This window comes from Canis lupus, chromosome 37, assembly GCF_011100685.1.
Source record: "Canis lupus familiaris isolate Mischka breed German Shepherd chromosome 37, alternate assembly UU_Cfam_GSD_1.0, whole genome shotgun sequence".
Lineage (NCBI taxonomy): Eukaryota > Metazoa > Chordata > Mammalia > Carnivora > Canidae > Canis > Canis lupus.
This window is the reverse complement of record NC_049258.1, coordinates 14,538,486-14,564,212: the sequence shown is the minus strand read 5'-3', so window position 1 is coordinate 14,564,212 and position 25,727 is coordinate 14,538,486. Positions and strand designations below refer to the sequence as shown.

At 37.6% G+C, this 25,727-nt stretch overlaps 1 protein-coding gene across 3 annotated transcripts in view; it reads left to right on the top strand.

The window, feature by feature from the left end:
• NDUFS1 (NADH:ubiquinone oxidoreductase core subunit S1) overlaps positions 1 to 25,139 on the top strand; it is a 32,961-nt gene extending 7,822 nt beyond the window's left edge. For all 3 annotated transcript variants that reach the window (XM_038585508.1, XM_038585509.1, XM_038585506.1), the window contains 13 exons: positions 54 to 184; positions 635 to 820; positions 3,128 to 3,262; positions 3,880 to 3,994; positions 4,934 to 5,079; positions 6,121 to 6,249; positions 7,521 to 7,650; positions 10,673 to 10,833; positions 16,902 to 17,056; positions 19,551 to 19,726; positions 20,477 to 20,611; positions 20,706 to 20,778; positions 22,791 to 25,139. In XM_038585508.1, the coding sequence (XP_038441436.1) occupies positions 54 to 184; positions 635 to 820; positions 3,128 to 3,262; positions 3,880 to 3,994; positions 4,934 to 5,079; positions 6,121 to 6,249; positions 7,521 to 7,650; positions 10,673 to 10,833; positions 16,902 to 17,056; positions 19,551 to 19,726; positions 20,477 to 20,611; positions 20,706 to 20,778; positions 22,791 to 22,882 (1,764 nt within the window). In that variant the 3' untranslated portion in view covers positions 22,883 to 25,139. The remainder of the gene's footprint in view (positions 1 to 53; positions 185 to 634; positions 821 to 3,127; positions 3,263 to 3,879; positions 3,995 to 4,933; positions 5,080 to 6,120; positions 6,250 to 7,520; positions 7,651 to 10,672; positions 10,834 to 16,901; positions 17,057 to 19,550; positions 19,727 to 20,476; positions 20,612 to 20,705; positions 20,779 to 22,790) is intronic.
• The last annotated feature ends 588 nt before the right edge of the window (positions 25,140 to 25,727 follow it).

Here is a 25,727-nt window from a genome sequence, read left to right as displayed (position 1 = left end):
TCCGGTTTTGATTTCACTAGCAGCATTAGATTAATTCTCTCAATCTACTTAAGGACCAATCCATGATGTTTGGAAGTGATAGGAGCCGATTTTTAGAGGGAAAACGTGCTGTGGAGGACAAAAACATTGGACCATTGGTAAAGACCATTATGACTAGATGTATACAGTGTACTCGCTGCATCAGGTAATGATTTTCCTTCTGTCTTCTGGAATATCATTCACATACTTAATATTCACAAATTTGATGGAATAACAACAATAGAAAAAATGGCAACATTTTTTGGTGGGAGAAGAGGCATGTTTTTAATGTTTCCTGCATAAGTAAATAAAATGAATTGATCGCTTTCAATAAATATCAATTTGCATTGAATTTACAAATCAAAAGCTGTAAGCATTCACTCTGATAACTTGTTGAGCTATATACGTGATTTGTGCAATTTTCTGTGTGTTACACTGCAATTAACTAACATACAAACATTTATTGAACTCTCTTTTATTCAAGGACTGTTTACCTTTGAAAATATAGTTGTGTGTTTTTAGTGTTTTGAAAATCATTATCTCTTTGTGATCATAGATAGGAAAGGAGGTAATTTTGCTGGATTTGACCATTTGACAGTACATTTTTACCTTGCAGGTTTGCAAGTGAGATTGCAGGAGTAGATGATTTGGGAACAACAGGCAGAGGAAATGATATGCAGGTTGGCACGTACATTGAAAAGATGTTCATGTCTGAACTGTCTGGCAATATCATTGACATCTGCCCTGTAGGTGCCCTGACCTCTAAGCCCTATGCTTTTACTGCCCGCCCTTGGGAAACAAGGTATTCATTGTTGATTTTTTGATAATTTGTTTTTTGTCCTTTAATTGACCATTGTTCAAAAAAATTTAAGATTCATGTCCTTCCTATATTCTGATTGTTTTGGTCTGCTAAGTTTTTATGTATTTAAGTACAATCCTCTTACTGGAAGGTAAGTAGATAGATTAAAGGACAGGGTGAACCTGTGTAAATCAATTATAGTTTTCTTGGAAATTAATTCCCAAGTACTTAACCACACAATTATTTTATTCACTTGATCTTTCAAAGAGTAAAATGAGCTTGATTTTTAAAAGATAGTCTCCTCATTGTATGTTTTCAACCATGTGCAGATATATTTTAGTCAGTTCCTATTATCAGACATTTAGTTTGTTTCTGTATAGTTGTAAATCTGTGGTAAAAATTGTTATCGTGGTGCCAGGTAGCTCAGTCAGTTTAGCATCCAACTCTTAGGTTTGGCTCAAGGTTTGTGAGACCAAGCCCCACATCCGGCTCTGTGCTCAGCACAGAGTGCTTCAAATTTTCTCCCTCTCCTAGCTTTCTCTCTCTCTGTCTCACTCTCCCCTCCCCCCACCCCATCTCAAATAAATGAATAAAATCTTTAAAAAAAATTGTTAAAAATTTTCTTACATATCTCTGCTTTATTTTATTTTTTTTATTTGACAGAGAGTGAGCGCACAAGCAGGGAGAGTGGCAGGCAGAGGGAGAGGGAGAAGCAGGCTCCCTGCAAAACAAGGAGCTCAATAAGGGGCTCCATCCCTGGACCCTGATCCTAGGAGCCTGGGATGATGACCTGAGCCAAAGGCAGACGCTTAACTGACTGAGCCACCCAGGAGTCCCTATATCTCTGATTCTTCTTACTAAACTGAGAAGTGGAGTAGGTAGTTGCAATGAGTTTGAATATTTTTAAGGTCCTAGAAATATATCATTAAATTACCCTCCTGTTTTTAAACTTCCACTGGAGTATATGAGAATATCTTAGAATTCTAGGTTTTTAACCACGTATTTATGTATATTAAAGGATTATGGGGATGGGGCACAGTATGTACCTGAGATTTTTTTTTTTAAGATTTTATTTATTTATTCATGAGAATACACAGAGAGGAGAGAGAGAGAGAGGCAGAGACACAGGCAGAGGGAGAAGCAGGCTCCATGCAGGGAGCCCGACGTGGGACTCCATCCAGGGTCTCCAGGATCAGGCCCTGGCCTGAAGGTGGCGCTCAACTGCTGAGCCACCTGAGCTACCCGTAGCTGAGATGTTTAAGTAGAGATTTTTCTCTTTTTCTTTTAAGACCCCCATAATGCAAGCAGAAAAGAACTTCCATCTCTATAGCTTACCCTAGCCTGATAGAACCTGTTCAAGGTGGGAGGGAAGGGGATGAGAACAGGCCCCAAGCCACACTACCACTGATTTCCACCCTTCTTACTGAAGTTCAATAGTTTTGCCTTGCATAAAAGCTTCTCATGGTGGCGTATGCCTTTGGTAACTTCCAAAGTGCTGAATTGGTTGTTTTTGTTAATTTAGTTTTAAATTAACAAAAGTTTTAGTTTTAGTTTTGCTTTTTTGTAGGAAGATTTGCCAGGCTTTTTAATCAGTTATACCAGAAATCTTACCCTCTTGTTACTTATTTTGATAGTCATATTTCCCAGATTTGGCCATTTGGAACCCTTACCATTGGCTTTTGTTTTTTTTGTTTGTTTGTTTTTTGTTTTTACGATTTTATTTATTTATTCATGAGAGACACAGAGAGAGAAAGAGAGAGAGGCAGAGACGCAAGCAGAGGGAGAAGCAGGCTCCATGTAGGGAGCCCGACATGGGACTCGATCCCAGGTCTCCAGGATCACACCCTGGGCTGAAGGCAGGCACTAAACCATTGAGCCACCCAGGGACCCCCACCATTGGCTTTTGTATCAGAGAACAGTCTCTAAAGCTTTATTTGTTTTTTTAAAATTTTATTTATTTATAAGAGAGAGAACATGAGTGTGCACAAGTGATTGCAGGGAGAAGCAGAGGGAGAGCAGACTCTGCACACACTATCCTGAGATCATGACCTGAGTCAAAATCAGCAGTCAGACACCCAACCAACCGAGCCACCCAGAAGACCCTAAACCTTTTTTTTTACAGTAGAAATTTGTGTGAGGTAGTCAAAGATGAGGATATTTTTTTAATTGCAATTTCTCTGGGTCCCATTATTTTTAGAAATTCAAAAAAGCAAGTCATTGTAAAAATTTTTTTTTTGATAAGTCAGGTGACAGAAGCTTTGTTCTTATTGCCAAAATCAGCATACTAAATCTATGTGTTTATTTTCTCAGAAAGACGGAATCCATTGATGTCATGGATGCGGTTGGAAGTAATATTGTGGTAAGCACAAGAACAGGAGAGGTGATGAGGATTTTGCCAAGAATGCATGAGGACATCAATGAAGAGTGGATCTCTGATAAAACCAGGTATATGCTGCATTGTTTTCCTTAACTTTTGTGATTGATTTAAAGTGTATTTTATGGTAATTTTCACTATAAAATGCTGTTTTAATAATTGCAAATTAGTTAATAAATGTAGACTACTGAAATCTGGACTGTTTATAAGGAGAATTGGACAAAACTGACATTCATATTGCAGGCTTTCATATTAACTTTGACAAATACCATTTTTCCTCCCAGATGGAAAAATTGAAATGGGTTAAGATATTTAATCTGTTCCAGTTTGTTCATTGGAAAAAGGCACTCGAGTTTGCACATCATAATTTTGATAAAACATCGCGATATTCAAATTTTTTAAATAAAAATGATTTGGCTTCTTCAGCTATCAAATTTTTTTGTGTTGTGATCTTAAGATTATTCAGGTAGCTGAATACAAATCACTTTTTAGATGTTTTAGTTTTAGATGATCAAAAAATATTCTTTAAAAAACTTGGGAGTAATTATTTGTGTCCAAATATTTGTCAGTTTATTTGACATTTTAACAGGTATTATATTTAAATAATATTTTTTTAGACTTTAAGTTTGAAAACTATAAGTTGCCTCTTCAGCAGAATTCCACAAATGGTGTAATTTCTGTTATCTAGATTTGCTTATGATGGGCTAAAACGTCAAAGACTTACTGAGCCGATGGTCAGAAACGAAAAGGGGCTTTTAACCTATACCACCTGGGAGGATGCACTCTCTCGTGTAGCTGGAATGGTAAAAAATTGAAATACAGAGTATATATTATTTGTGATTTTCAAGGAATATCTTTGTAGCAAAGAGGGGGATATGTGTCTCTTCACTTCTTTCCTCTTATCAAGATTGCCTTCCATTTAATAAACATTTATTTTTATGTCTGAACCATATGCCAGACAGACATCATGCTAGAAATAGGGATGTAGAGACCACTAACACATGGTCCCCTTCTTCCCACAATCTTGTAGTAGGGAAAGATGCATAGTCAAATATCATGTGCTACTATGGGGAATCGTGCAGGAAGTGATGTCTGAGAGAGCATTGAGAGGGGTGCCTAACCAGGCTAGCATGTCAGAGATGTCTTTCTACATAAGGTGACTCAGACAAAGTCTAAGAATGAATGCAAACTTGTCAGCAAAAATGTAGGGAATGGTTTCTTTCTTTCTTTTTTTTTTTTTTAAAGATTTTATTTATTTATTTATTCATGAGAGACACACAGAGAGAGGCAGAGGGAGAAGCAGGTCCTATGCAGGGAGCCCAACGTGGGACTCCATCCTGGGTCTCCGGGATCACACCCCGGGCTGAAGGCGGCGCTAAACCGCTGAGCCACCCGGGCTGCCCAGGAATGGCTTTCTAGTCACAGAAAGGCAGTGTACACAAAGGGCTTGAGGGAATGGTAGATACTTCGGAACAAGCTTTAACTGTAATTCACAGTCTTCATCCTCCAAACCTCATCATGAGGCCCATTTGTTCCTAATTTAAAACAAATATCTTTCCTCCAAGCTGGTGGTATTATTAGTCTTGGCCTCACATAGACCTTTGCTTCTCACTTTAGGTTAATAGTCAGTCAAAAGTTCATTGCTTTTTTTAATACCTTAAAATGACTGTTGTTTTGTTTTCTGAAGAGTGGTCTTTGCTGAATGGAAGTTTTTTGGTGATACTCTTTTCATCTGTTTCTAGTTGCAGAGTTTTCAAGGCAAGGATGTAGCAGCAATTGCAGGTGGCTTGGTGGATGCTGAAGCCCTAGTAGCTCTTAAAGATTTGCTTAATAGAGTGGACTCTGACACTTTGTGCACAGAAGAGGTCTTCCCCACTGCAGGAGCTGGGTGAGAACTATGAAGCTAGCATGTAGGCTTGCTTTGTTGTTGTTGTGGTTGTTGTTATACAAGTTGTGTATAAATCAATACATCTGGGATGCCTGGGTGGCTCAGGATGTGATCCCTGTCTGGGGATGGAGTCCTACATTGGGCTCCCTGCGAGGAGCCTGTTTTTCCCTTCTCCCTCTATCTCTCTGCCACTCGGTGTGTCTGGAATGAATGAATGAATGAATGAATGAATGAATGAATGAATTTAAAAAATCAATATATCTGGTGCGCCTGGCTGGCTCAGTTGGTAGAGTGGGTGACTCTTAATCTTGGGTTTCTAAGTTCAAGCCCATGTTGGTAGTAGAGTTTACTTAAAAAAATAAATAAGTACATCTGTGGCATCAATAAATGATATGTGACAGCTTGGATTTTCCATCATACCCACCAGAGTCTTTTCATGTAGAGACCAAAGTCAAGCCAGGAACGATTAGTAATTAATAACTGGAGTAATTAATAACTGAAGTAATCCAGTTATTAGTAAGTATCTGAATTGTGCCTGGGTGGCTCAGTCCGTTAACCATCCAACTCTTGATTTTGGCTCAGGTCATGATCTCAGGGTCCTGGGATTGAGCCCCAAGTATGCCCACCATCTGCTTGTCTCCCTCTGCCCCTTCCCCTGCTTGCATGCGCATGCTGTCTCAAATAAACCTTTTTTTTTTTTTTTTTTTAAGATTTTATTTATTTATTCATGATAGACATGGCGGGGGGGTGGGCTGCGCAGAGACACAGGCAGAGGGAGAAGCAGGCTCTATGCGGGTAGCCCAACGCGGGACTCAATCCCGGGACTCCAGGATCACACCCTGGGCCAAAGATAGGCACTAAACCGCACTGCCCTCAAGTAAATCTTTTTTTAAAAAGTATCTGAAACTTTGATGTAATTTAGAAATACTTCATAATAATGTATTGTCTGGGAATACCATGGGTTTGTTGACATGAGAATATTGCATGGATTGGTATTGTGTATTAGTTTTGAAGTAAACCTGTATTTTTATTTATTTCTAGCACAGATTTGCGTTCCAATTATCTTCTTAATACTACAATTGCTGGTGTGGAAGAGGCAGATGTTGTCCTTCTGGTTGGTACAAATCCACGTTTTGAGGCACCACTATTTAATGCTAGAATTCGAAAGAGGTTAGTAATAATATTCAGGGATTTAAAAATGTTTATATAATAACTTGGCTTACATCCGAAAAGTTACTCTTTTAGTTAATTCCTAATAGTGTTCATGGGAATAAGACTCCAAAAGATAATTGGAGTGCAGCTTCTAACAGATCTGTTCCCTCCCTCTCCTCCTGCCAAACTTATTACTTTGTCTTCTTATTTTGAAGTAATTCAAGATGCACCAATTTTTCTATAATTTCTTTTATAATGATTTTCTTCCTGTCTAGGGTCCAGTCTCCGGTAACACATTGCAGTTAGTGTCATGACTCTTCAGTTTTCTTTTTTGACATTTTTTTTGTAGAGCACAGGCAATTGTTTTGTAGAATATCTCCATCTTTTCATATCTTAGAGACTCATGAATAGGTTGGCATAATTTATTGTTTATACTGTGACACTATTGAGAGTGAAAGGGGCAATTTTTTTTTTTTAAGATTTTTATTTATTTAATCATGAGAGACACAGAGAGAGAGAGGCAGAGGGAGAAGCAGGCTCCATGCAGGACTCGATCCCAGAGCCCCAGGGTCTTGCCAAAGGCAAGACGCTGAGCCACCCAGGTGTCCCAAGGGGGAATTGTTAATACTGCAGGATACAGATAAAAACCAACACTATCTCAGAGAAACAGAATATATGGTCACCACATTTGTAACTAGTTTTAAAAGAGCTAGATCCATACTTCCCAAAGAGAATAAATATGAGTGATGTAGTTTATATTCATTAACTATATTTAAATTACCTTAATGGATAATTAGATAATTGACTCTGCTGTGTAAATGTAGCAAAATAAAAATTACATAATATTTATTCTAAAATGAAAGTTTTGGTAGCTCGATTAGGGTTAGCATTTTATTTTTTAAGATTTTATTTACTTATTCATGAGAGACAGAGAGAGAGATGCAGAGACAAGCCGAGGGAGAAGCGGACTCCCCACAAGGAGCCCGATGTGGGACTGAACCCCGGGATCACGCCCTGTGCCAAAGGCAGATGCTCAACTGCCAAGCCACCCAGGCGTCCCAAGGGTTCGCATTCTTACACAGCAAATTCACTGACTTGGTGTGGATTTTTACAACACTATTATTTTGAAAGGTACACAGTAATTCTGTTTATTAAGGCTAAATGTTCTGTGACTGTTTTGTGCTTTTAACATTTGTAACATAAATAGATGTAGCCCCTAGCATTGATGAGACTGGTGACTATGCTAATTTAGTAATTTAGCTCTAAAAATTTTGTTGTTTTTATTTCAGCTGGCTTCACAATGACTTAAAAGTGGCCCTTATTGGCAGCCCAGTGGACCTCACTTACAGATATGACCATCTGGGAGATTCTCCCAAAATTCTTCAAGACATTGCTTTTGGTAGCCATCCATTCAATGAGGTACTCTTGAGTTACACATATCTACTTTTGTTGAGTTTTAAGTATTATTATTTTTAAAAGTTACTGTTTTTGTCATGATATGTGATTACAGCTCAAAATTAGAGCAATATAGAAAAGAAAATGGAAAAAACATTACCCCACATCCCACCAATCCAAACAAGTATTGATGAAACATCATAATCATCTATTCGTGTATAGAGCAAGATGGATGAATAGATAGACAAAAATAAGATCATAATATACTAGGTATTTTTATATACCAGAGTTTAGGTTTACTTGAAATTATCAGAAAAGAAATTGAAGTAAGGGGCGCCCAGGTGGCTCGGTTGGTTGTCTTTGACTCTTGATCCCAGATCAGGTCATGATCTCAGGGTCATGAGTTCATGTTCCTCCAAGCTGAAGTGAAACTGAAACTTTGAAGTTAAAGGAAATCTTTCTTTACTGTGAGAGTTACTCTTTTTTTTTTTTAATTTTTTATAAGATTTTATTTATTTATTCACGAGAGACACAGAGAGAAAGAGAGAGAATGAGAGAGGCAGAGACATAGGCAGAGGGAGAAGCAGGCTCCATGCAGGGAGCCCGACATGGGACTTGATCCCAGGTCGCCAGGATCGGGCCCTAGGCTGAAGGCGGCGCTAAACCGCTGAGCCACCCGGGCTGCCCTGTGAGAGTTATTCTTAAATTTCACCAGTCCTTTTAATGACTTTTTCATTACCGAGTATTTTATTTATGTTCATTTCATTGTTTGGTATTTATAGGTTTTTATTTACTTTTCCAAGAGGGGCTCGTAAGTACACTATTCTTTGAGTTCTTGCTTGAGAATGTCTTTTTTATTCCTGAAGAAAGCTTTGGTAGAATACAAAGTCCCTAGGGTCACACTTTTTTCTTCTGTGAACTTTATCTTATTTACTTATTTATTGGAAGATTTTATTTATTTATTCATGAGAGAGAGACACAGAGAGAGAGAGAGAGAGAGAGAGCAAGAGTAGAGACCTAGGCAGAGGGAGAAGCAGGCTCCCTGCTGGGAGCCCGATGTGGGGCTTGACCCCAGGACCCTGGGATCACGGCCAGGGCCAAAGGCAGATGCTCACCCACTGAGCCACCCGGGGGTGCCCCTTCTCTCTGAACTTTATAGATCTTGCCTTTTGTTACTGTGGAGAAGCCTGATGTCAGTCATATTTTCTTCCAACCCTGTCCTAATTTTGTTTTTACTATCTATATAATTTGTTTTGAACCCTTATACTGGGTTCTTTAGCTTTGAAATTTAATAATTTCAGAATATGTTTAATGGTGGTTCTCTGTCACTTTTTAATGGAACATGGCAGACCTTTCATTGTGAAAATTTGAGGGTTTTTTTATTTTAGTATTTGTGTATGGGTGATGGAATGCTGATTATTAAAATATGTAAGAGGTTTCTGTTTTTCATATAACAGTTCTAGAGGGTAGGCAGTTGGACAATGTCCAAGGATGTCCTCAAGGAAGGACAGTCCTTCCTGATTTACTGCCTCAGTGCCTTTGCTTATTCATGTGTGTTTGAGTGAGCTTCTCCTCATGGTTCTGAGATGGTGTAGCCTTAGATGTAATCAAGTGGTACAAAGCAGTTAAGCCCTATTTCTTTGTGGTTTTTTTTTTTTTTTTTTAAGATTTTATTTATTTATTCATGATAGTCACACAGAGAGAGACAGAGAGGCAGAGACACAGGCAGAGGGAGAAGCAGGCTCCATGCTGGGAGCCCGACGTGGGATTCGATCCCAGGTCTCCAGGATCGCGCCCCGGGCCAAAGGCAGGTGCCAAACCGCTGCGCCACCCAGGGATCTATTTCTTTGTTTTTGAATAGGAAAACCATTATGATTGCAGTGATCAAAAATATTTAAAAATACTTATTGAAAAGTATCCTTCTTGGGGCACCTGAGCAGCATAGTTGGTTAAGCAGCTGCCTGTGGTTCTGGTCATGATCCCAAGGTCAGGGATTGAGCCCCATGTCGGGCCCTCTGAGCCTGCTTCTCCCTCCCCTCTGCCTGGTGCTCTTCAATCTCAATCTCTCTCTCTGTGTCAAATAAATAAAATCTTAAAAAACAAGAAATAACAATAAAAAACTAACAGCAATATTGGATCCTCTCTTGTATCTTTTCTGTCATTTTTCTTTGTTCTTTTTCAGTTTGTTTCGTATGATTTCCTGTAACCTGCCTTTCTTGTCCCTGTATTTAAGGTCATATTTTATTTTGTTTTTTATTGTTTCTGGAATGGTGTACATTTCTCGTTTCTTTTCCAGTTCCTTTTTTTTTTTTAAGTGAGGAGTATGTTTTTCATTTTCTCTAAGGCTATTGAAAACTATTTCTCTGAACTATTCACATTTTCTTGGGAAATTCCCAAGGAGGACGTTTATTCTCCTCTGTAGTATGTAGGCATAATTCTCATGCTGATTCTTTGATTTGGGCCAGTTAATTCAGTGAGGGTGGATAGGAGAGTGAGCTCTGTAGTGTTTAGCTTTACTGTTAAGGTTTCCGTTTTCCGTCCTCCACTAAATCCACAAAGTTTTTCTTTGCTTTTGGGATGTATTATTCCCCTCAGGTTTTGGCAGTCAGGAAGTTACTGTAGTTTAAAGCAGAACCTTTAGGTATTCTGTGTTGTAGTTCAGTGTTCATTGCTTTCCCTACATCTTCTTCCTTGTCTAGAGCATGGTGAGCCGATAGAAGACTGTATACATGATATACTGGAGTGTGAATCTCTGTTGGGACATTGCCCAGTTTTTCTGGAACATACTCATAAATCTGACCAAAGGATATCTGGGAAATGCTTTAATTCCCAGTACTTACTTTTAGAAAATTTATTTTATCTAGTAACTCATTTCACAGTAGCATTAGCGAGATATTTTTGGTTAAATCTTGTTGTATATATATGTCTGTATGTTGACTAGTAAAAATCAAAGACATTCCACATTAAAACTGAAACTTGGGACAACATAGTGTAGATACAAATTAAAAAAATTTTTTTTTAATCGAAGTTTTTTTTTTTTAAATAGGTATTAAATGAAGCTAAAAAACCAATGGTGGTTTTAGGCAGTTCTGCACTCCAAAGAAATGATGGGGCAGCAATTCTTGCAGCTGTTTCCAGCATTGCTCAAAAGATTCGGATGAGTAGTGGTGTTACTGGTGATTGGAAAGTTATGAATATCCTTCATAGGTATGTTGAGTAATTGTTGTACATACTGTAAGATTCAAGTAATTTTGTGTACGTGTTTTACTGTTATACTGTCATATTTAGATTTACAAACATTTTTAGCAATGTCTCAGTAGCAGATGCGAAAGAGATAATTTTATTTTCCTTGTGAGAAGAACCCAAGATAATAAATAGTATTTAAAATATTTGAGGGGTATCTGGGTGGTTCAGTTGGTTAAGCATCTGCCTTTGGTTTAGGTTGTAATCCCGGGGCCTGAGATCAAGCCCCATGTTGGGCTCTCTGGTCAGCAGGGAATCTGCTTCTCCCTCTGCCCCGCCCCCCCGCTCACGTGCAGGTGCGTGTACACGTGCATCCTCTCTCTCTCTCAAATAAATATAATCTTTAAAAAAGTATTTGAAATAGCAATGCTGAGAAAATCTTGAAAATATGTATATTAGTATACCTTAATTCAAAAATTGCAACAAGCCCTCTGGCTTTGATTAAATCATAAAAATGTAGGCTAACTTGAGAATTCATTGTAAGGGAAGTCTTTTTCTGACTTTATTAATAATAAACATTTGGAACACCTGGGTGGCTTGGTTGGATTAACATCTGACTCTTTTGGGTCAGGTTATAATCTCAGGGGTCGTGAGATGAAGTTCTGAGTTGCACTCTGCTTGAGATCTTCCCCCCACCACCCTGCTGCCCCTCACCACTTGTCAAAAATACATAGTAATACACATGTATTTTAGGAAGTTGGAAAGAGAAAAAAGAATGTGAAAGTGGAAATTATTCTCCTACAGATTATAGATAATTACTATTGCTACTTCCTTCTGGTTCTCTTTTTCCTGTGTAAATATTCTTTAGTTATATAGTTGAAATCATGCTCTGTAAACAGTTTTGTGTTCTGATTTTGATTAGTTTTCATTACCAGATAAAATTTCTTCCTGTAATTGAAAATTTCTTGCAAATGTAAACTTTAATGGCTGTTCATTTATTTTTAAGATTTTATTTATTCATTCATGAGAGAGAGAGGCAGAGACACAGGCAGAGGGAGAAGCAGGCTCCCCATAAGGAGCCCAATGCAGCACTCCATCCTAGACCTCGGGATCACGCCCTGAGTCAAAGGCAAATGTTCAGTCGCTGCCCAGGTATCCCTAATGGCTATTTAATATCATGAATATGTATAATATCTTAGCCACTTCATTTTTTGTTAACATGTAGATCGATGCTAGGTTTTAAACTATAAATAATGCAGTGATACACATATACCTATGAACTTTAGATTATTTTCTTACAGTGGATTTCTAAAAGGAGCTCTTAGGGCAAAAGGATAAACATTTTTTTTTAATATTTTATTTAAATTCGGGATCCCTGGGTGGCGCAGCGGTTTAGCACCTGCTTTTGGCCCAGGGCACAATCCTGGAGACCCGGGATCGAGTCCCATGTCGGGCTCCCAGTGCATGGAGCCTGCTTCTCCCTCTGCGTATGTCTCTGCCTCTCTCTCTCTCTCTCTCTCTCTCTCTCTCTCTCTGTGACTATCATAAATAAGTAAAAATTTAAAAAATATATTTTTTTTATTTAAATTCATTTTGCCAACATGTTACACCCAGTGCTCATCCCATCAAGTGCCCTCCTTAATGCCTATCACCCAGTTATCCCATCCCCCACCCACTTGTAACCCTTTGTTTCCAGAGTTAGGAGTCTCTCATGGTTTATCTTCCTCTCTAATTTTTCCCCATTTAGGGAAAATGAGGAGTTTCCCTCCTTTTCCTTTTAGTTCCTCTCACTATTTATTATATTCCACATAAGAGTGAAACCAAATGATCATTGTCTTTCTCTGATTGACTTCTTTTACTCAGCATTATACCTTCCAGTTCCATTTACATCGAAGCAAGTGGTAGGTATTCATTCTTTCTGATGGCTGAGTAATATTCTATTGTATCTTCTTTAGGATAAACATTTCTTTTTTTTAAGATTTTATTTATTTATTCATGAGAGACACAGAAAGAGAAGCAATGACACAGGCGGAGGGGAGAGAAGCAGGCTTCATGCAAGGAGCCTAGTGTGGGACTTGATCTCGTGATCTGGGATCAGGCCTGAGCCAAAGGCAGACGCTCAACCGCTGAGCCACCCAGGAGTCCCTACGATAAGCATTTCTGAGGCTCTTAATGCATATTTCCAATTTGTTTTAGAAATGTAACAGTTTTACCTTAATAGATGAAGTTTCCCATTTTGCATAATCCTTTCTACTTTAAGTATTATTTTTCAAATTTGTTTGAGGATTGAGGCTAAAAGCTTTTAAACATGATAGGCAAATTTTTCAAATTTAAAGTGAATATACATTCTTAAGCATTAATTTCATAGTTTTATTTCTTTTTTTTTTTTTTTTTAAGGTTTTACTTATTCACGAGAGACAGAGGCAGAGAAATAGAAGGAGAAGCAGGCTCCACCCACAGGGAGCCTGATGTGGGACTGAATCCCAGGACCCCAGGATCATGACCCGAGCCAAAGGCAGACGCTCAACCACTGAGCCACCCAGGCGCCCCATTCTCTTTGGTTTAGTTTGGCATTGTAGATCATCATGTAAACATTTTTTAAAACTTTGTATTTTCAGCGTGCTTGGGTGACTCAGTCAGTTAAGTGTCTGCCTTTGGCTCAGTTCATAATCCCAGGGCCCTCAGATTGAGCCCAGTGTCTGGCTCTCTGCTCAGCAGCGGTCTGCTTCTCTCTCTCTCTCTCACTCTCTCTCTCTCTCTCTCTGAAATAAATCTTAAAAAAAAAAAAAAAAACCTTAATATTTTTTAGATAGAGTTTATTTGTATTAATTACTTCTGGATCCTTTCTAGCCACAATTTTTACTTATTTTTAGTTCACTTTTGCATCTGTGACTTTTATTTATGCAGTTCTGTTTTTCTGAATGAGTACCAAAATTAGTAACTTTTTTTTTTTAAAGATTTTATTTATTTATTCATGGGAGAGAGAGGCAGAGATACAGGCAGAGGGAGAAGCAGGCTCCATGCAGGGAGCCTGACATGGGACTCGATCCGGGACTCCAGGATCATGTCCTGAGCCAAAGGCAGGCGCCAAACCGCAGAGCCACCCAGGGATCCCCAAAATTAGTAACTTTTAAAAAAAATTCCCAGATGTCTAACATTGTATTTCTGGTTCCTTCTCACAAATGACTACTTGGGTATAAAGACGACAGTCTTTTTTCCTTTAATACTAAGTATTTTTTTCACCTTTTCTTTCATGTAATGTTTTATTTTTTTTTTTATTTTTTATTTTTTTTAATTTTTATTTATTTATGATAGTCACAGAGAGAGAAAGAGAGAGAGGCAGAGACACAGGCAGAGGGAGAAGCAGGCTCCATGCACCGGGAGCCCGACGTGGGATTCGATCCCGGGTCTCCAGGATCGCGCCCTGGGCCAAAGGCAGGCGCCCAACCGCTGCGCCACCCAGGGATCCCTCATGTAATGTTTTAGAAGGGATCTAATGTAACCTCAGTTTTGTCACTGAGAATGACTGGACTTTGTAGATGTAAGTGTGTTAGTCTGCTCACCCTTTCGGTTCCTTATTTTTGATGTTAAAAAAAAATTCTAGGGCAGCCCAAGTGGCTCAGCGATTTAGCGCTGCCTTCGGCCCAGGGCGTGATCCTGAGTCCCGGGATTGGGTCCCACGTCGGGCACCATGCATGGAGCCTGCTTCTCCCTCTGCCTGTGTCTCTGCTTCTTTCTCTCTCTGCCTGCCTCTTATGAATAAATAAATAGAATCTTTAAAAAAATTAAAAATAAAAAAATTCTACCAGTATATAAGTAGGTGACACTCAGATGTGTCATTACCTGTGCCTGGGAATATCATAGCTACTCCCCATCATCAAATTGAAATAGTTTAATTTTGCTTTTGAGCTCAGAAAAAGGTTATTGGTTTACTTTTACTTAGTTAATGGATCTCATGCAGAAGCTTTTGTTATGCATTGATGGCCTTCAGACTTTTGGCTCTTTTCTCTCATAATTTTTCTCATTCTTTGCATTTATAGAAAATTTCTTAACTTTTTTTCCATCATTTTGTGAGTTTTCATTCTGGAGAGCACTATAATTTTTATTAATCTTGTTTTTCATTTTTTTTTAAAGATTTTATAAGATTTCCTTTTTATGAAAGTTTATTAGGGCACATCTTTTTTTTTTTTTTTTTAAGATTTTATTTACTCATTTACTTGAGAGAGAGCACACATGAGAAGAGAGAGAAGCAGAGAGAGCAGATAAGTAGACTCCTCACTGAGCGTGTAGTTCCACTCAGGGCTCCCATCCTACAACCCCGAGACCATTACCTGAGCCAAAACTGAGAGTCGGATGCTCAACCAGCTGAGCCCCAGGTGCCCCAGGATGTATCTTCTGTTGTAAAGACAAACTTAAGCTTACTCAGTTTGCTTTCCAGGATGAGGTGGACTCTCATAAGTTAATGTGAGTCTCTGTCCACATCTTTGAAAGAGATATATCAAGACTTACACTGAGGGAAATTAAGGAAAAACTATTAGGGGCAGAGGGATTAGTTTTGAAATAGGGAAGTATGAGTCCTCCAACTTTGTTTACTTTTATGATAGGTTTGGCTATTCCATATGCTTGTCAGTTTCTATAAAGTATTCGGCTATGATTTTTTATAAGGATTGCACTGAATTTGTAAGGTCAGCTGGGGAGTATTGCCATCTTAACAGTATTGAGTCCTCTAATCCATGAACATGTCTTTAATTTCTTTCAACATTGTTTTTTTTTTTTAAGATTTTATTTATTCATGAGAGACACATAAAGAGAGAGAGGCAGAGACACAGAGGGAGAAGCAGGCCCTATGCAGGGAGCCTGACGCGGTACTCGATCCCGGGTCCCCAGGATCACACCCTGGTCCAAAGGCGGCGCTAAACCGCTGAGCCACCCAGGCTGCCCTCAACGTTGTTTTGTAGTTTTCATTACATAAATCTTACATTTATTGTTAAGTTTTTTAAGAGCATTTTATGCTTTTGATGTTATCCAATCAGAGTTTGACAGAGTAGTAGCAACTAATAGGAGTTGGTTTGAGCTGCCCTCCTCCCCTAACAAATAGGTAAAACAACAACTTGCTTTATATACAGTAAGGTCCTCAGAATGGCCATTTCTAGAAAGAAAGTTAGCGATAACAAACTAGATCACATTCCCAGTTGTTCAGAGTATAGTTATTCCAGACCTCTTTTTTAAAGGATTATTTTCTGCTTATAAGATTTTATCGTTTTCTCCAAGTTACAGTTTTATGACTGATGTTTGAATTTCTCCCTTTTCGGTTTTCAAAATCATCTTGACTTTTTTCTGGTGTTTTTGGCTTATTGTGTGCTTTATATCTTGTCATATTGAGTAAGAATCAATTTAGGACAATTTCAATTGGCATAAAGTTTCCAGAATTATTTTATTAACTAGTATCTCATAAAGTTGGGTGCCTGAGTGGCTCAGTTGTTTCGTATCTGACTCTTAATTTTAGCTCAGGTCATGATCTCAGGGTCATGAGATGAGCCCTGTATCAGGCTCTGTGCTGGGCATGGAACCTGCTTAGGATTCTTCCTCTCCCTGTCCCTCTGCTGTTTCTGCTGCATTTCCCTCCCCTTAAAAAATAAAATAAAATAGGGATCCCTGGGAGGCTCAGTGGTTTGGCGCCTGCCTTTGGCCCAGGGCGCGATCCTGGAGTCCCAGGATCCAGTCCTGCGTCGGGCTCCCGGCACGGAGCCTGCTTCTCCCTCTGCTTGTGTCTCTGCCCCCCCCCCCCACCTCTCTATCATGAATAAATAAATCTTTTAAAACAAATAAATAAAATAAAATAGAATAGAATAAAATAAAATATATCTCATGGAGACAGTGTTCTAAGCATCTTGTTTCTTTGTTTGCTGTTCTTAAAACAGTAAAATATTGCTATTTCTGGTTTTGACATCTATTTTATAATGGGTTAAGAAGATGAGGGAAAGCCTTTGTCAGCATTGAATAGAAAAACGATTAAGTATCATTTCAAAAATCACTAATTTTTTGTAATGATAACACTGCAGGTATGCTAAAAATCTGTAATTGTTTTACAGGATTGCAAGCCAAGTAGCTGCTTTGGACCTTGGCTATAAACCCGGGGTGGAAGCAATTCGTAAGAACCCTCCCAAAGTGCTATTTCTCCTGGGAGCAGATGGAGGTTGTATCACTCGACAGGATTTGCCAAAGGATTGTTTCATTATTTATCAAGGTAAGTAACATCTGTGACACAGAAACAGAAGAGAATCCAATGTTGTGTAGATTAGAAACTGTATGACAATATATTTAGTGGATTGAATATTTTCCATTCAAGAATTTTAGACACATACCCCCCAATATTTTTTTAAATGCAGATTATAGGTTTTATAAGTTATGTAATTGATACTGTTATTAAGAATTTATTACCTGGTCAGGCACCTGGGTGGTTTAGTCAGTTAAGCATCTGCCTTCCACTCAGGTCATAATCCCAGAGTCCTGACATCAAGCCCTGCACTGGGCTTCCTGCTCAGGGAAGAGCTTGCTTCTCCCTGTCCCCATTCATTCGTTTTCTCTCTCTCTCTCAAATAAATAAAATCTTAATAAAAAAAAGAATTACTACCTAATGATACTTAATAATAAAGAATTAGAAGAAATCTAAATGCCTCAGCAACAAGAATGGTTAAATTATGGTTTGTTTATATAATCAAGTATTATATAACATTAAATTTCAGCTTTTCAAAGAATATTTAGCATTATTATGTAAGCAGGAAAGCATTTTTACATAAATATTTAAAAATTTAAAAAATCGTGAGTGCTGAGTTATAGGGCATTTAATGAAGTATATTTGACAGTACTTTGTTTTATTTTTTTTTTTATTTTATTTATTCATGAGAGACACAGAGGCAGAGACATAGGCAGAGGGATAAGCAGGCTCCCCATGGGGAGGATGTGGGACTTGATCCTGGACACCAGAATCATGACCTGAGCTAAAGGCAGATACTCAACCATAGAGCCACAGAGGTGCCCCAGTACTTTGTTTTGTGTTTGACTCATTTTCTTGAACAATCAAGTTTCCCTGGAACAAATGGAGTTCAGAGTATTCTTGGATATTTTACAGAAAAAAAGTATTATATAATTCTCCATTTCATTTCACACAAACACCATAAATTTATAATAGGCTTTTTATTGCCATGGCACATAAGGAGCGTTATATAATACTCTGTATCTTTAGTTTGACAAAGCAAAATGTATAAATTATATCCAGTTCCTAGTCCTATCCAGAAATAATCATTGATGATGGCTTTAGAAATGTATGCTTCATGGGCAGTCTGGGTGGCTCAGCGGTTTAGCGCTGCCTTCAGCGCAGGGCCTGATCCTGGAGACCCGGAATCAAGTCCCACGTCAGGCTCCCTGCATGGAGCCTGCTTCTCCCTCTGCCTGTGTCTCTGCCTCTCTCTCTCTCTCTCTCTGTCTCTCACATAAATAAATAAATTAAATCTTTAAAAAAAAGAAAAATGTATGCTTCATATATTTTTCTATGTATATGTGGAAATGTATACAAATGAGATGAGACTTCATATATTGTTTTATAACTTTCTTTCATTTAACTCCAGATTTTTTTCCTTCTAATAGTTTTTGTTAAACTATTAAAATTCTCATTATACTATTTCAGTCATATTGTTTTCTATAATATCCCGTTTATATTCTTTTCAGTATTATCACTGTCATTCCTGTTCTACATTTTTTGTTCCTTTACCATTTCAGTCTATTTAATCAAATTTCACTAACAGCTGAGTATTTCTACTTTGTAATCATCAAAAGAAATAATATACCTAGTCGCCCATGATTATATATGATATTCTACATATTGCTGTATTTACAAAAAATCGTCTGAGAAGATACATAGCAAATTTTTATCAGTAATTTTCTTTGGGAAGGAAGTTGAATTGTGGGTAAAGTGGCCTTTTTTCCCAAAAAAAAAAAAAAAACTTTTTTTTTTTTTTTTTTTTAAGATTTTATTTATTTATTCATGAGAGACACTGAGAGAGGCAGAGACATAGAAGGAGAAGCAGGCTTCTTGCAGGGAGCTCGATGCAGGACTCGATCCCTGGACCAGGATCATACCCTGAGCTGAAGGCAGACATTCAACCACTGAGCCACCTAGGCATCCCCCAAAACTTTTGTATTGTTTTATATATTGTAATTTTGTAAACACTTCTTTTTTTTTTTTAAGATTTATTTATTTATTTATTCATGATAGATACAGAGAGAGAGAGAGGCAGAGGGAGAAGCAGGCTCCATGCCGGGAGCCCAATGTGGGACTCGATCCCAGGACTCCAGGATCACACCCTGGGCCAAAGGCAGGCGCCAAACCACTGAGCCACCCAGGGATCCCCTTGTAAACACTTCTGTAATACTTAATGGATTTATCTTTATTCTTTTTAAGGATTTTATTTATTTGAGAGAGAAAGCTAGAGAGTGCACGAGCAGGGGGAGGGGCAGAAGCAGAGGAAGAAGGAGACTCCCTGCTGAGCAGGGAGCCTAATGTGGGAATCAGATCTCAGGACCCTGGGATCATGACCTAAGCTGAAGGCAGAGGCTTAACCCGACTAAGCTACCCAGGAGCCCTCTTAATGGGATTTTAAAAGGATCTTTCCTATGTTCATGTATAATACCTAATCAATTTTTTGCCAAAATATGGCTTGCCACTTTCCATCTTTTCACAGGACATCATGGTGACGTTGGTGCTCCTATAGCTGATGTTATTCTCCCAGGCGCTGCTTATACGGAGAAATCTGCTACCTATGTCAATACTGAGGGCCGAGCTCAGCAGACTAAAGTAGCAGTGACACCTCCTGGCTTGGCAAGAGAAGACTGGAAAATTCTAAGAGCCCTCTCTGAGGTATTCTTAGTGATGCTGCTAATAGGATGTTTCACTTGTTAGCTTGTCAAAATGATTTTCAGAGTCAAGAGGATGCAAATCTGATGTGCAGAGATGATTGAATAATCTCCGTAGGACAAATGTATTCAGAAAATGGGTGTTTGATATTGATGTTTTTATCTTTTGGCTTGTTTTGCCTAAAAATACTTAACTCTTTATCTAACTCTTTTTATTATAAAGAGAAAGCATAGATTTAAAATAATGCACAATTGTCTGTAAACTTTGTATATGATCAATATCAGGTTAGCAAAAGCATTCAAGTTTAGCATAGCATTATCTCTTTTTTTTTTTTTAAGATTTTATGTATTTATTCATGAGAGAGACAGAGAGAGGTGGAGACATAGGCAGAGGGAGAAGCATGCTCCCTGTGGGAAGCCTGATGTGGGACTTGATCCCAGAACCCTGGGATCACTCCCTGAGCAGAAGGCAGATGCTCAACCACTGAGCCACTCAGGTGTCCTGCATTATCTCTTTAATCATTTATTTCATACTTAGTCTAATTTCTAAAGAGAAATTACTATGTACTGATAGCTGTTTATGAATTAGAATTTTTGACATTTGTGTTCTCCACTTAACCACTTAATGTACATGCTAATGGACACTGATAGAATTTTCACTACTACAACATTTCACTATAGTGTCAATTACGTATTATTTGAATTTTTTAAGTACTAAAGCTCTGTGTCAATTCTGGGAACCTGATAATTATAGATTGCAGGTATGACCCTTCCATATGATACTTTGGATCAAGTAAGGCACAGATTGGAAGAAGTCTCTCCTAATCTTGTCCGATATGATGATGTGGAAGGAGCCAATTATTTCCAGCAAGCAAATGAGCTCTCCAAGGTAAAAACTTGCCTGTATGTAGTTTTCATACTAGTAAATCCTAGGATGTTAGTTTTCAGTTCTGTCATTGATCTCATAATCCCTTTTTTTGCAGCTAGTGAACCAGCAACTTCTTGCTGATCCACTTGTTCCACCTCAGCTAACAATAAAAGACTTCTACATGACAGGTATGCATTTGTTAGCATGATTGCCAAATATGAAAGGCGGGAAGGAATGAGATCACCTAATTTAGCATTACAGTTCCAACCTGTTAATGAGAATATTTGATATTTTTATTTAACCTTTGAAAATTTTGAAACATCAGAAGTAATGTTCATTTTCTTTTTTTTTTAATGTTCATTTTCTGATTTTATTCTAATTTCCTTTATTTCTGAAATGTAAGCAGATTTTTTTTTTTAAAGATTTGTATTTATTTTTGAGAGACACAGAAAGAGAGACAGAGACACAGGCAGAGGGAGGAGAAGCAGACTCCATGCAGGGAGTCTGATGTGGGACTCAATCCTGATCCCAGGAATCCAGGATCACGCCCTGAGCTGAAGGGAGATGCCCAACCGCTGAGCCACCCAGACGTCCCTAAGCAGATTTTAAATATAAAATTTACTGTTGTGTGTAAAATCATCATATAGCAATTTAGGGAGATATTTTTGTAAGTGACAACTCTGAAAGTTTTTCTGAGAATTACATTAGAAACACAAAACACTTAAATGTGAAGTATGTTAGAGTGCTTCTGATGGACATTGTTAGGGATGTTTTTAAGGAATGTGGACTTACTGAAACTTGTTTACTGAATATCTTACCTTTGATATAATATAACACTTGATATTGCATCTGTGTTATGAAGTAGTTGAGGATTTTAAATTTTCTATCTAAAAGCAGATATATATATTTTTTAAAATTTAAGATTATTTTTAATTGGGTTTTTTAGTTATAAAAGTTATGTTTGGGGGATCCCTGGGTGGCACAGCGGTTTGGCTTCTGCCTTTGGCCCAGGGCGCGATTCTGGAGACCCGGGATCGAATCCCAAGTCGGGTTCCCTGCTTCTCCCTCTGCCTATGTCTCTGCCTCTCTCTCTCTCTCTCTGTGTGACTATCATAAATTAAAAATAAAAATAAAAATAAAAAAATAAAATAAAAGTTATGTTTGTTGTAGAATGTGTACCTAAGCCCAAAGAGCAAAGAACAGTTACTATGATCTCACTATCTAGAAATTACTTTTATTTTTTTGACATCTTGTCAATCATATAGGGATATACAAATATTTATTTAAACAAAAAATATGATTATTCATTTACCAGCGGGGAGGGGTTGACAGTTTTATTGAAATACGATTCACAGGCAGCCCGGGGGGCTCAGTGGTTTAGTGGTGCCTTCAGCCCAGGGCCTAATCCTGGAGTCCCAGGATCGAGTCCCATGTCGGGCTCCCTGCATGGAGCCTGCTTCTCCCCCTGCCTATGTCTCTGCCTCTCTCTCTCTCTCTCTCTCTCTCTTTGTGTGTCTCTCATGGATAAATAAAATCCAAAAAATAATAATAATAAATAAATAAATAAATAGATAAAATCCTTTTTTAAAAAATTAAAAGAAAAGAAATACGATTCACATACCATAAAATTCACTGGATTCAGTGGATTTTAGTACACATACTATTTTATAAACTTTTTTCAGTGACAGTATTGTGTACATATTTGTCCTGTCTAGCACTTCTCTATAGTATTTATAATGGTTACATACTGGCATATTATATGGCTGTATGTGATTATTTAATCATTCCTAGGAGTACTTATTAAAAACATTTAGCTTATTTTCTGAATTTGTTTCTCTCACATATTTTTACATAGAATTTTTTAAGATGACATTTTAGGCCTCCAGCCATTTTATGGTTGTTGTTTTTTTTTTGTTTTTTTTTTTTAATTCATGAGAGACAGAGAGGCAGAGCAGGCAGAGCAGGCAGAGAGAGAAGCAGGCTCCTCTCAAAGAGCCCGATATGGGACTCGGATTCCGGGACTCTGGGACCATGCCCTGAGCCAAAGGCAGTCAACCACTGAACCACCCATGTGTCCCTATTTACATAGAATTTTATAGTCTTTTTTTGTTGTTGTTCCTAAATGTGTGCAACAAAGTTTTACTATGTGCTTTTAAAAAAAATCATGTTATCAAAATGCAAATTTTTTAATATCTTTCAGACTCCATTAGCAGAGCCTCACAGACAATGGCTAAATGTGTCAAAGCTGTCACAGAGGGTGCCCAGGCAATAGAGGAACCATCCATATGCTGAAACTTCTATTAGGAACCCCATTTTGTTACAAATAATTAATGGACAGTTATGTTGGAGTGATCTCCTACAGGTTTTATCTCTTTAAAAAATAATCTGAATAATGTAATATTTAAGGTTGTACCTTGCTTATTTGAAAATGATGCTGCAATTATCAGTGAACTTTGAGGTTTCAAAGACATTTATGTATTTTGTGTAAACGTTGTTAAATAGTTCAATAAACATGTATACAGATGCTCTTTCACATAAAAATATTGGCAATTTTTGTGACACAGAATTCTTAAAATGTGGGTTTTTGTTCATTTTCATTGATCATTTATGTTTGTAAAATGGATGAAATAAAAAGAACTTCCATTAGGACTCACTGTTTTCTAGTGCTAAAGTGAAGATTTGAGCATTCTGTCAAGCTGGGTAAATAGAATATGTATAATATTATCATATATCAGATATGTATCTTGGACAACTATAATAATCATAATAATGATAGGTAATGATTATTCAGCTTTTTCTCTGTGCTAAGCACTCTGGTTTTACATGTATTATCTTGTTTTGTCCTTGCTGCAGCTCTGTGAGGTAGTGTTATCTCATTTTACAGATGAAGAAACTGAAGTTTAGGGATATTTGGTAGCTTGCCTAAGGTCACAGCAAAATTCAAGGACTGGAGCCTAGTTCTTTCTGACTCCAAAGCCTATTGTTCTTACCTGCTACACATAATTCCCTCCCATTAATACAGATATTATAGGTTGTTACTTCTAAGAATTAGCATTGAGAAGCTTATTGGATAGCACATTTTTCTGTTTTCTCTGATTCTGTTCATATGTCATGGTGATTTATGTGACATTTTTCTTTGTGTAAGAGATTATACACACATGCACCACTGGAGTGAGGGAGTTAAGGGATATAATTTAGGTCTTTGTTGATGTTCCATATTCATTATATAACACCATCTGCGGTTTTAAGTCAACTAAATTATTCCAATAATAGAAGACAAAACTAACAGCTTTCATAATTTTCAGTTGTCAAAACAAAAAGGAGGTAAAACTTTTATAATTAATTAATCTAGAAGATAATTTAAAGCCACATAAAATTTTTTTCAAAATCTATGGTCAGAATCCGTTTGCTCTGTAATCCTTATTCCTACTTTCACTAAAGACAGCCCAATTATAGGATGCAGTATTCCTGATACAACAATAAAGGTTTTTCAAATAACACTACGACATTAATACTTTATCTTCAAAAACTGTACAAAATTTGTCACTTGTAACTTTTTTCCCAAACTTTATTTTTTCTTTAGCGATACATTATGAAGTGTATCTTGCTTAAAGTATTTAAAATGATAAGTTGCCTGAAATTGTACAAATTCTTCCTGAAAGTCTGAATTCAATACAAACCTTTTGCACCCTATATTTTCTTTACTCTTTAATACTGTAGCTGATCTCTAGGGGGCAGATGCTGCCAATTTCATATTTTACATAGTACTTTTCAGTGCATGTGTGTAGACTTCATAGGCTTGTTGCTGAAGGAATATTGTGTTCACATGGAGAAGAGGTAATGTATGACCAAGAGGGTCCACAATCCTTGGGTTGCCATCTAGGCAACATGTGAACTTGTAATCCTATAAAGAATACCTTGTCTGGGGTAAGTAGTGCTCAATAAAATTGGCTGTTTTTTATGTAAAGTAAACATGCAGGTCTGTCTAATGGGCACCTATTAATCACGTAATGCTAAATATTAAGGTTATTGTGAACATAAACGTTAAAGGTAGTTGCTAGGGGAAAAAAGTTTTTTTGTAGAAGAGCCCCCAGATAGAAGAAAAATACATATAGGGGAGAATAACTTGACTGATGGAATTATGATTCTAAGTAATGAAAGAGGTCTGCAAGGGCTTACGGGCCAGGTCCCTTTGGATGAAGAAGGCAGTCTGGAAATAGCCTCTCATTTAAGGAGGACCTTCTAGATATGTATCACTAAAGCATTAAGTATATTATGTCTAGTTTTCACAAAAACCCTGCAAACAATAGGTATTGAGACCCAAGAAATAGCAAATAACTTGCCTAAAGCTACAGAGTTAGAGACTAAAGGCAAGGGAGTTTGACTTATTGTCCCATATTGCCTCAAATGTAAACCTCATGGACAGCTATGAAAATTGAATAGATGTACAAGAAAGATCTTAAAGCCTAAGCTCTATACAAAATGCTTCCCAAATTTATTGTGAATTGTATTATAACAAACTAATAAAAAGTATGATGCCTTCTTAATACCCAGCATATAGTTGTTTATTATTGTTTGTTGTGGAGTTGTTTAAACATCACCTCCTGTCTGGTCAGACAGATCTAGTTCATCTTTGGAAAAGTTACTAAGAAAAAATTTTTAATTATTTCCTCATTTGTAAAATGGGGATAAAAATCGAATAATTTTATTTACCTCTACCTAGTAATGTTATTATGAGGATCAGGTCAGAAAACCTATGGAAATCCTAGCTTACTTCCTGACATACAGTAAGTGTTCAATGTGCTTAATAACTGAAGACCATCATTATAGGAAAACGTGTATTCAAAATTTTGCTCACAGTTTCAGGAGGTTGCCGCTAGCCCTCCATGGGAGTTTTGTTGTTGTTTTTTAACTAAGCACTGGGGCAGCCCAGGTGGCTCAGCGGGTTAGCGCCGCCTTCAGCCCAGGGCCTGATCCTGGAGACCAGGGATTGAGTACCACGTTGGGCTCCCTGCATGGAGCCTGCTTCTCCCTCTGTGTGTGTCTCTGCACCTCTCTCTCTCTCTCTCATAAATAAATAAATAAAAATCTTAAAAAAAAAAAAAAAAGTAAAACTAAGCTCTGTACCCAACATGGG